At 55.6% G+C, this 11079-nt stretch overlaps 1 protein-coding gene across 1 annotated transcript; it reads left to right on the forward strand.

Moving 5' to 3' along the window:
- Nucleotides 1-7496: 7496 nt before the first annotated feature.
- LOC103652661 (putative cyclin-D7-1) lies at nucleotides 7497-9706 on the forward strand. Its single transcript, XM_008679596.3, has 5 exons — nucleotides 7497-8027; nucleotides 8140-8226; nucleotides 8330-8621; nucleotides 8700-8869; nucleotides 8991-9706. Exons 1-5 carry the CDS (start codon nucleotides 7698-7700, stop codon nucleotides 9387-9389), a joined length of 1278 nt encoding a protein of 425 aa, XP_008677818.1. The 5' UTR covers nucleotides 7497-7697; the 3' UTR covers nucleotides 9390-9706.
- Nucleotides 9707-11079: the final 1373 nt, after the last annotated feature.

Here is an 11079-nt window from a genome sequence, read left to right on the forward strand (position 1 = left end):
CAAGTCCTTGATGGGCCCCATGCTGGTGATGGCCGCGATTTTCTCCGGGTTGGCCTCGATGCCCCGCTCGGAGACGATGAACCCCAAGAGCATGCCTCGGGGGACCCCGAAGACACACTTCTCAGGATTGAGTTTTACGCCTTTCGCCTTGAGACAACGGAATGTCGTTTCAAGGTCGGAAAGGAGGTCGGAGGCTTTCCTCGTCTTGACTACGATGTCATCGACGTAGGCCTCGACCGTTCGACCAATGTGTTCGCCGAACACGTGGTTCATGCACCTTTGGTATGTCGCACCCGCATTCCTCAAACCGAACGGCATGGTGACATAGCAGTACATGCCGAAAGGTGTGATGAAAGAAGTCGTGAGCTGGTCGGACACTTTCATCCTGATTTGGTGATACCCTGAGTAGGCATCGAGGAAAGACAGGGTTTCGCACCCAGCAGTGGAATCCACGATTTGATCGATGCGAGGCAGAGGGTAGGGAACCTTCGGACATGCTTTGTTTAGACCAGTGTAGTCTACACACATCCGCCATTTCCCTCCTTTCTTTCTCACAAGCACAGGGTTGGCAAGCCATTCGGGATGGAATACCTCTTTGATGAACTCTGCCGCCATTAGCTTGTGGATCTCCTCGCCTATGGCTCTGCGCTTTTCTTCGTCGAATCGGCGCAGAGGCTGCTTCACGGGTCGGGCTCCAGCTCGGATATCCAGCGAGTGCTCGGCGACATCCCTCGGTATGCCGGGCATGTCCGAGGGACTCCACGCAAAGGCGTCGGCGTTTGCGCGGAGAAAGTCGACGAGCACTGCTTCCTATTTGGGATCGAGCTCAGAGCCGATCCGGATCTGCTTGGAGGCGTCGTTGCTGGGGTCGAGAGGGACGGATTTAACCGTCTCCGCCGGCTCGAAGTTGCCGGCGTGGCGCTTCACGTCTGGCGCCTCCTTAGAGAGGCTCTCCAGGTCGGCGATGAGGGCCTCGGATTCGGCGAGGGCCTCGGCATACTCCACGCACTCCACGTCGCATTCGTACGCGTGTCGGTACGTGGGGCCGACGGTGATGACCCCGTTGGGGCCCGGCATCTTGAGCTTGTGGTAGGTGTAGTTGGGGACGGCCATGAACTTGGCGTAGCATGGCCTCCCCAGCACTGCGTGGTAGGTTTCTCGAAACCCGACCACTTCGAATGTGAGGGTCTCCCTTCGGAAGTTGGAGGGTGTCCCAAAGCAGACGGGTAGATCGAGTTGTCTAAGGGGTTGGACGCGCTTCCCGAGGATGATCCCGTGAAAAGGTGCAGCGCCTGCCCGGACCGAGGACAGATCGATCCGCAGGAGCCCGAGGGTCTCGGTGTAGATGATGTTGAGGTTGCTGCCTCCGTCCATGAGGACCTTGGTGAGCCTGACGTTGCCGATGACGGGGTCGACAACGAGCGGGTATTTCCCTGGGCTCGGCACGCCGTCGGGATGGTCGCCCTGGTCGAAGGTGATGGGCTTGTTAGACTAGTCTAGGTAGACTGGCGTCGCCACCTTTACCGAGCAGACCTCCCGATGCTCTTGCTTGCGGTGCCGAGCCGAGGCGTTCGCCGCTCGCCCACCGTAGATCATGAAGCAGTCGTGGACCTCGGGGAACTCTCCTGCCTTGTGATCCTCCTTCTCATCGTCGTCGCGGGCCCTGCCACCCTCCGTAGGTGGCCCGGCCTTGTGAAAGTGGCGCCGAAGCATGGCGCACTCCTCAAGGGTGTGCTTGATGGGCCCCTGATGATAAGGGCACGGCTCCTTGAGCATCTTGTCGAAGAGATTGGCACCTCCGGGAGGTTTCCGAGGGTTCTTGTACTCGGCGGCGGCGACAAGGTCTGCGTCGGCGGCGTCGCGTTTCGCTTGCGACTTCTTCTTGCCTTTCTTCTTGGTGCCACGCTGAGTTGACGCCTCAGGGACATCTTCCGGTAGGCGGCCCTGGGGCTGCTTGTCCTTCCGGAAGATGGCCTCAACTGCCTCCTGGCCAGAGGCGGACTTGGTGGCGATGTCCATCAGCTCGCTCGCCCTGGTGGGGGTCTTGTGACCCATCTTGCTCACTAGGTCGCGGCAGGTGGTGCCGGTGAGGAACGCGCCGATGACATCCGAGTCGGTGACGTTGGGCAGCTCGGTGCGCTGCTTCGAGAATCGTCGGATGTAGTCCCGGAGAGACTCTCCCGGCTGCTGGCGGCAGCTTCGGAGATCCCGGGAGTTTCCAGGGCGCACGTACGTGCCCTGGAAACTGCCGGCGAAGGCTTGGACCAGGTCGTCCCAGTTGGAGATCTGCCCCGGAGGCAGGTGCTCCAGCCAGGCTCGAGCGGTGTCGGAGAGGAATAGGGGGAGGTTGCGGATGATGAGGTTGTCATCGTCCGTCCCACCCAGGTGGCAGGCCAGCCGGTAGTCCGCGAGCCACAGTTCCGGTCTCGTCTCCCCCGAGTACTTTGTGATAGTAGTCGGGGTTCGGAACCGAGTCGGGAACGGCGCCCGTCGTATGGCCCGGCTGAAAGCCTGCGGACCGGGTGGTTCGGGCGAGGGACTCCGATCCTCCCCGCTGTCATAGCGTCCCCCACGCCTGGGGTGGTAGCCTCGGCGCACCTTCTCGTCGAGGTGGGCTCGACGGTTGCGGTGATGGTGCTCGTTGCCGAGGAGACCCGGGGCCGCAGGCGCTGTGTTGCGCGTGCACCCGGTGTGGACCGAGGCTTCCCGCATGAATCGGGAAGTCGTGGCGCGATGTTCCGAGGGGTACCCCTGCCTTCGGGAGGCAGAGCTTTCGGCCCGTCGGACCGCGGCATCCTCCAGGAGATTCTTGAGCTCTCCCTGGATACGCTGCCCCTCGGTGGTTGATGGCTTCGGCATCGCGTGGAGAAGTATTGCCGCTGCAGCCAGGTTCTGGCCGACCCCACTGGAAACCGGTGGCGGCCTTACCCTGACATCGTCGGCGATGCGGTGTTGGATGCCCTGTGGTAGATGACACACTTCTGCGGCCGGAGGTTGGCCCACCCATTCCTGCCCAATGTCCCAGTGGAACGGCTCAAGTGTTCCTGCTCCCTCGTCGAGCCTGGCCTGCATCTCGTGGATTTGCTCGAGCTGTGGGTCATGACCCCCAGCCGGGACGGGGACCACAGCTAGCTCCCGAAGGATGTCAACGCGAGGCACAGGCCTAGGGGGATCACCGTTCTCCGGCATACCAAGATGGTTGCCTTCGTCGGGACTCCCTAGATCGACGTGGAAACATTCACGACTTGGGCCGCAGTCCTCGTCGCCGAGGTTGCGGCTACCGTAGGAACAGTCAGAAAGGCAGTAGTCGCATGCGGTCATAAAGTCCCGCATGGCACTGGGGTTACCAAGTCCGGAGAAATCCCAACTAAAGTCGGGCTCGTCATCTTCCTCGGAACCCGAGGGCCCGTAGGTCGAGACGACCGTCAGCTGGTCCCAGGGTGACCGCATACGATACCCCAGAGGGTTTGGACTCGCCTCTATTAGAGTGTCCACCAAAGCGATGTTGCTTGGTGGGTCGAGGCTGAATCCAAAAGGCACGAGATGGGAATCGGTCGGTACCTCTTGGTCGATGGGCGGTGACGGAGTCACGTCAGGGGCAGACTGCACCGTCGTCTCAGGTACGAGGGTGACGCCCAGCAAGTCCTTCGCGAGCGTGCTGGCGTCGTCCGTTTGCTTGGGGTTGGCATGTTGCGGGGAGACGGCGCTCGTCTTCGTCTCAGACGCGAGGTCGATGCCCGACGTGCCCCCCGTTGGGGCGCTGGCGCCGTCGACTCGCTCGACAGCCGACGAGGTGCCGCCTCCTACTTGGCCTTGGTTGCCCCGCCTCCTCCTCCGTCGGCGGGGGAGGGGACGGGACAAGCCCGAATGTCGTTCTTCCACCACATGGGGAAGACGTCGTCGATTCCGCCGCCGGCGGGCAGGTTGTCGGCCGCCATTGTCGCTGTCGCGCAGCGGGGGAAGGAGTATCATGTCGTAGCTGCCGTCGAGGGACATGAACTCAAGACTCCCGAAACGGAGCACCGTCCCGGGCTGGAAAGGTTGCTGGAGACTGCCCATCTGGAGCTTGACGGGAAGCTGTTCGTCAACACGCAGCAGGCCCCTACCTGGCGCGCCAACTATCGGCGTTTCGAACCCGGGGGGTCCCTGGACCGACGAGTAAATTGTCACCGCGTGCCCCAGCCCAGATGGGTCGGCGCGAGACGGAGCGCGAAGGGGGGAAGAAGCCGGAGGGAGACAGGCGTAAAAGGGGAAACCCGCAGCCTTCGTGTTTGTCCCGCGCCCAGGTCGGGTGCGCTTGCAGTAGGGGGTTACAAGCGTCCATGTGGTAGGGAGCGAGCGTCGTCCCGTCCTTCCCCGCGCGGCCAACCCTCTATAAGAGGGCCCTGGACCTTCCTTTTATAGGCGTAAGGAAAGGATCCAGGTGTACAATGGGGGGTGTAGCAGTGTGCTAACGTGTCTAGCTGAGGAGAGCTAGTGCCCTAAGTACATGCCATCGTGGCAGCCGGAGAGGTTTTGGCACCCGGTTCGTGTGGTGTCGTTGCCATCGGAGGAGCGCTGGAGCCTGGCGGAAGGACAGCTGTCGGGGCTGTCGAGTCCTTGCTGACGTCCCCTTGCTTCCGTAAGGGGGCTGAGAGCCGCCGTCGTCATAGAGCATGTGGGGCGCCATCATTACTTGTTTACCGGGGCGAGCTAGATGGGACGCCGGTCTTGTCCCTCGTAGCCTGAGTTAGCTTGGGGTAGGGTAATGATGGCGCCTCCTGTGACGTGGTCGGTCCGAGCCCTAGGTTGGGCGAGGTGGAGGCTCCTCCGAGGTCGAGGTCGAGTCTGTCTTCCAAGGCCGAGGTCGAGTCCGAGCCCCTGGGTCGGGCGAGGCGGAGACCGTCGGCTGAGGCCAGGGCTGAGCCCGAGCCCTGGGGTCGGGCGAAGCGGGGTTCGTCGTCTTCCGGTGCTGAGCCCGAGTCCGAGCCCTGGGGTTGGGCGAAGCGGAGTTCGTCGTCTTCCGGGGCTGAGCCCGAGTCCGAGCCCTGGGGTCAGGCGATGCGGAGTTCGTCGTCTTCCGGGGCTGAGCCCGAGTCCGAGCCCTAGGGTCGGGCGAAGCGGAGTTCGTCGTCTTCCGGGGCTGAGCCCGAGTCCGAGCCCTGGGTTCGGGCGATGCGGAGTTCGTTGTCTTCCGGGGCTGAGCCCGAGTCCGAGCCCTAGGGTCGGGCGAAGCGAAGTTCGTCGTCTTCCGGGGCTGAGCCCGAGTCCGAGACCTGGGGTCGGGCGATGCGGAGTTCGTCGTCTTCCGGGGCTGAGCCCGAGTCCGAGCCCTGGGGTCGAGCGAAGCGGAGTTCGTCGTCTTCCGGGGCTGAGCCCGAGTCCGAGACCTGGGGTCGGGCGATGCGGAGTTCGTCGTCTTCCGGGGCTGAGCCCGAGTCCGAGCCCTGGGGTCGAGCGAAGCGGAGTTCATCGTCTTCCGGGGCTGAGCCCGAGTCCGAGCCCTGGGGTCGGGCGAAGCGGAGTTCGTCGTCTTCCGGGGCTGAGCCCAAGTCCGAGCCCTGGGGTCGGGCGAAGCGGAGTTTCCTATGGCGCCTGAGGCCGGACTTGGCTGCTGTCAGCCTCACTCTGTCGAGTGGCACAGCAGTCGGAGCGGCGCAGGCGCTGTCCTCTTGTCAGGCCGGTCAGTGGAGCGGCGAAGTGACTACGGTCACTTCGGCTCTGTCGACTGAAGGGCGCGTGTCAGGATAAGGTGTCAGGCCGCCTTTGCATTAAATGCTCCTGCGATACGGTCGGTCGGCGTGGCGACTTGGCCAAGGTTGCTTCTTGGTGAAGACTGGGCCTTGGGCGAGCCGAAGGTGTGTCCGTTGCTGGAGGGGGTCCTCGGGCGAGACGTAAATCCTCCGGGGTCGGCTGCCCTTGCCCGAGGCTGGGCTCGGGCGAGGCGAGATCGTGTCCCTTGAGTGGACCGATCCTTGACTTAATCGCACCCATCAGGCCTTTGCAGCTTTGTGCTGATGGGGGTTACCAGCTGAGATTAGGAGCCTTGAGGGTACCCCTAATTATGGTCCCCGACAGTGTTATAGTTGAGTGCTTGCGTGTAGAAGATGGGGGTTGTCTTGCCCTTTTGTAACTCAATGATAGATTTTACTTTGAGAACTCATATTCTTCCCGAGAGGAGCTCGACTTGTTGCCTTGGGTTGCCTTAGCCCTCCTGGCGGCGTCCGTAGGGGCGCGCGCTGTCGTATTCTTGATGTGGCATTCTGTCTTGTCTACTCGACGTTTGCGTCCGTGTAGCTTGTCTGATGCCAACGTAGCGGTACCCGGCGGGTCTCGCATAATGGCCTCACGGCGTGGTTCAGGGTTGTATTTGGTACATCTTCATTTTTCGTCATGACCCTTATGTCACCTTTTAGTACGCATTGACATACACCCGATACGGCTTACTGTCCCGTTCTTTAAGGTATTCTGGTCACTGTGGAGGCTCCGATGTTGAGGTCCCTACGACCGGGGTTGACTGGTCCCATCGATCAGCGGGGCACATCTGAGAATATATTGGGGGTCATGTTTGACAGAGACCCTTCGGCATTGTTCCCTTGGTACGGACATGGTTTAGTGATGGTTTGTTTTATTGTGCTGACGTTGCTCAGTGGTATTGGGTTAGCCTCGCCTTTCCCATATGGGTCTGCTTGCCAGAGAGTTGGTCGGCAACTCCGCCTCGTCGTGTTGCTCGGCAACTCCGTCTTGTCGATTTGCTCGTCAGGCAGGTTGGTCGGCAACTTTGTCTTGTTGTTTCGCTCGGGGGGTGAGCTGGTCGGTTAGTGAGCCGTCTTTAGGAGGCTTTCATCGAGCACCCGGTTACTAGGTACCCGACACCATCATTTTGATGAACACAGTCTAGTTGTAGGGTGTGTACTAGCTAGTAGCTAGCTAGCTGCCGGGCCATGGATTGCATTTTGATGAATGCACAAGAAGGACAGCCGGACCGGCGTCGTCGTCGTTGTCCTGACACTGCCATATATGGCAGTCAACAGGTACATATATACTGCACTGCACTGCAGGATATGATGCATGTTCCTCTGTTCCGTATTACTACCTTTTTTATTTTTTTTTGTGGGCAGCAAATGAATGGCCACAATTGCATATGCATGCATGACAACGCATTATAGCTCACGTGTTGTAGCTCGCAACACTTTATAACATAGCCGCAGTATATATACGTACATGCATGCATTGTTGCTAGGCTGGAATGGATGGAGGGGAGCTGAGCTACACACGAATTTGCATGTGCATGTGCATGCATTCAAAGCCATGCATGCACGTATATTAATTAAATTTGTAAGGATTGCATGCATTTTCCACTGCCCGCGTACGTGGGCGCCGCCGGCCATGCACGCACCAAAGCATCGCAGTTGCAGTAGTGCAATGAAATGAAACGACGACGTGCATGGGTAGGGGTGGTCGTTTTAAGGCAGCAACCACCATCCACGACGTACGCGGGAGCAGGATAACTTCGCTTCTCCTTTCTTCTTCTTTCTCCCGGCCCGTCAGCCGGCGGCCATGCACAGGATAACTTCTCACTCACTTGCAGGCTTGCAGCTAGCATTCCTCCTCCTTCTTTCTCCCGTCAGGCAGCCAGCCAGCCAGCATATGGAAGATCGATGCATGACGAGCAGTGCGTAGGACTAGCTAGCTACTAGCCAAATTATAACAATACCATGGACGACAGCAGTCTTCTCTACTGTGACGAAGACCCTCTCGTCGTCTCTACTACGCCGCCTCCGCAGCTGGCGTCAAATAGCTATACGCTACTAGCACCCCAGCAGCAGGCGGCGTCAGATGATGCGGAGGAGGAAGATCATCATCTGAAGGAGCTTCTCGTGGACCACATGGCCAAGCAGCGGTCCTATGCGCCGACCTGCCGAGAAGGCTACCTGGAGCATCTGCTGCCGAGGAGGACGACAACGCAGCCGGAAGAGACGATCACCATCCCTGGCCCTGGCAGTGTGTCCGCCGCTCGCTCCGGAGGAGTGCACTACATCATCTATGTAAGCATCACTACACTACGTACTATACTATCTGAAGCAGTAGTAGTCGATCATCATCAGCGTCTGTACTATACGCGTAATACAATTTCTGAATCGATCGATCGATCGGCAGGCGTTTGGTAGGCTGGGACTGACGGTGGCGACGGTGTTCAATGCAGTCAACTACCTGGACCGATTCCTCTCCATCAACTGCCACCTGGTACGTGCCGTGCCCTGACAATTAGAACCTAGCTACTAGCTGTTCTTTTTATTGGTATATGTTCGTCAGTTCAATACTTACTGCTCTATATCACTAATTGCAGCGGTGGGAGGCGTGGATGGTTGAATTGGTGAGCGTGGCGTGCCTGTCCATCGCCTGCAAGCTGGATGAGGTCAACATCCCATCACTCCACCATCTCCAGATGGAAGAGGTGATGAGCCACTCGTTCCTGCCGGCGACGGTCCGAGACATGGAGCTGACGCTGCTCAAGGCGCTCCAATGGCGCCTCGCCTGCGTCACGCCCTACTCTTTCCTCCTTCCCCTTCTTAATACTCCTCCTCACACAGCAGCTTGGACTAGCCGCTGCACTCGTCTCCTCATCCGCTCCCTCGCAGGTATGTAAAGTAATCTGCAGCTTCAGCTAGCATTAATTAATTAATTCCATCTAATTGCAATTAAATTAGTGCGTGCAGAGCCCTTGTTCATCCAGTTTGATGCCTCCGTTATAGCCTCCTCTGCTCTTCGGTGTGTGGCGCTGCAGGATCATCGACACCATCATCACAACACTACTACTACTGATTATGGTAGCTGCATCATCAGCCGCCTTGTTCGTCCTGCAACTGATACCTTCAACGCCTTGTGTGTATGTACTACAGTCAGTATTATTTATATATGTACAAAGAATTAGGTAGCTAGCTAGCTAGTAAAATAAACAAAAATAAATAAATAATGGAGCGCGCCTGCTGTCATGCATATATATGCAGGACGGAGCAGATGACGACGACGACGACGAGTGTTTCATGATGATGAAAACACTCTGCGACGACGACGCAAGCTGCAGCAGCTCGGCGGATCAGCTTCGAATTGGTGGAACACCCATCGTCACCAGCTCTACATGCATGAGCAGCGATGAGCAGCTGCGGAGGAGCCCCAGCGTGTCAGTGATTATTCGTCGTCGTTCCTGCTTGGGATTGAAAACAGCAGGCGGTGGCGGCAGCAGACGAATCAACAGCAGCAGGTCAGCTGTTATTAGCCGCCGTCGTCGCCGCTTGTTTGGTTCATCAGCATCAGCACAAGCACAAGCACCAGCACCTCAAGCCGAAGGCAAAGACTCTGACGATGATACTACAAACGTACGAGATGAAGATATCTCACACACATAGAACTAACTGACCAAAATAAATTTAAACTAAATTATTACATTATTACTCTAGCTGGGAGTTCATTTTATTACTGTTGCCATTCCCACAAATTAATTAATTAAATCACCTGCACATTACTTGCTTGCGTTGTCTGTCCTAGCTACTGTGTGTTAGCAGCAGCTAGCATTCATTCGTTTGTAATATCTGGTCCTTAAATTAGTTGCAACTGGACCTCGCACATGTATTTGCGTTGTGTGAGCTGTTTAATTACTCTCAAGCTTTTCTCTAGGAGTAATCTTTTGTACGTAAAAGCAGATTGTCTGGATCATTTCATCATCATAAATGTGTTGTGTAATTTAATTTACATTTCTCAGAGACCAACACTGGTCCGTTTCGAATAATCTTCAGTTTAACTTTTTTGTTTGTTTGTTTCACTGATTGAGAGGACTAGGCAGCTAGCAGTGACCACTGCCTGACAAATTAGCTACTGTGTTTGGACATCGATAAGATCTAAAAGAAAACTGCTTTGATTATCATACTTTCACTACTGAGCGAGTTTCTGTCCATCAACTTTTGTTCCAGATGTTTTAAAACTGTTATTGATCTAAACATCGCTACCGGTTTTAATTGTTCATATGCAGAACACATTAGTGCCGGTTGATTCTCCAATCGGTACTAATATCAAGTTTTTAGTAACGGTTCAAGATATCAACTAAAAGCTACAAAATATATTGGTTATTCGAAACTAAAAGCTTTAAAAGGCCTTAATTCTTCATTTTGGGGTTCATTCAAAAACTAAAAGCTACAAAATATATTGATGTGGACTTGAAAACATGGGTGTTAGATATGGGGCCGCCGTCCGCATGCATATATGGGTATTTCTTGAGGTGTGACATGCATAAGAGTGTCAGAAATGAAGAAAATACATCGTTGCTAATGATTATTAAGCGCGAGGCAGAGACTGGAGCACTTTGTGATGTGGAAAGCGGCGGGAACAATAAAAATGATGCTTTAATTTCATGACGAAAGTTATTATATCTATCTAGCAATGGAAAAGCAAAAGACATGGTGGAGCAGAGCAGACAGATATTCCTTCCATGCATGAAGGAAAGTGTTGGACGGACTCAATTCTTTTGGCTATCCAAATCTCTATCTAAACATGAATGTCGGGCGAGGCTGACGAGGAAAGAAGAAGCGTACCCCAAATCGAAAGCAAGGAATAGATAGATCCTGAGATTGCAATCCCTTGCTTCCCGGGAAAAAAATGTCATCTATCTATCCTAATTAAGTTGCAGATGAACACTACACATATCCTGTTGTAACCATCAGGAAAGTGAACATTAAGGGCTTTTTGTTAAATTAGGGGGTGAATTAACAGGGATTAGAGGAGATTAAATCCCTCTCTATTTAATTTTGAATATGAAGGGATTTAATCATCATCAATCCCCTCCAATTCACTCGCAAATCGCAATGCAACCGAACAGGGACTAAGGTGGACAGCAAAAGCCAGCGTGGGATCATGATATGGGAGCCACTACACTATGTAGTGATGTTGTCAGAATCAAAACTTTATTAGTTGCTCCAAGCAAGAGCAACCTAGCTTCAGATGAGCAAAAGGCAGTAAAGATCACCGGTGCTAGTGTGCTACGGCTACCTAGCTCCAGTCCGCCGCCGCAATATATATATAATGCTTTTGATTTGCATCTTTAAC

Source organism: Zea mays, chromosome 4, assembly GCF_902167145.1.
Source record: "Zea mays cultivar B73 chromosome 4, Zm-B73-REFERENCE-NAM-5.0, whole genome shotgun sequence".
NCBI classification, from domain to species: domain Eukaryota; kingdom Viridiplantae; phylum Streptophyta; class Magnoliopsida; order Poales; family Poaceae; genus Zea; species Zea mays.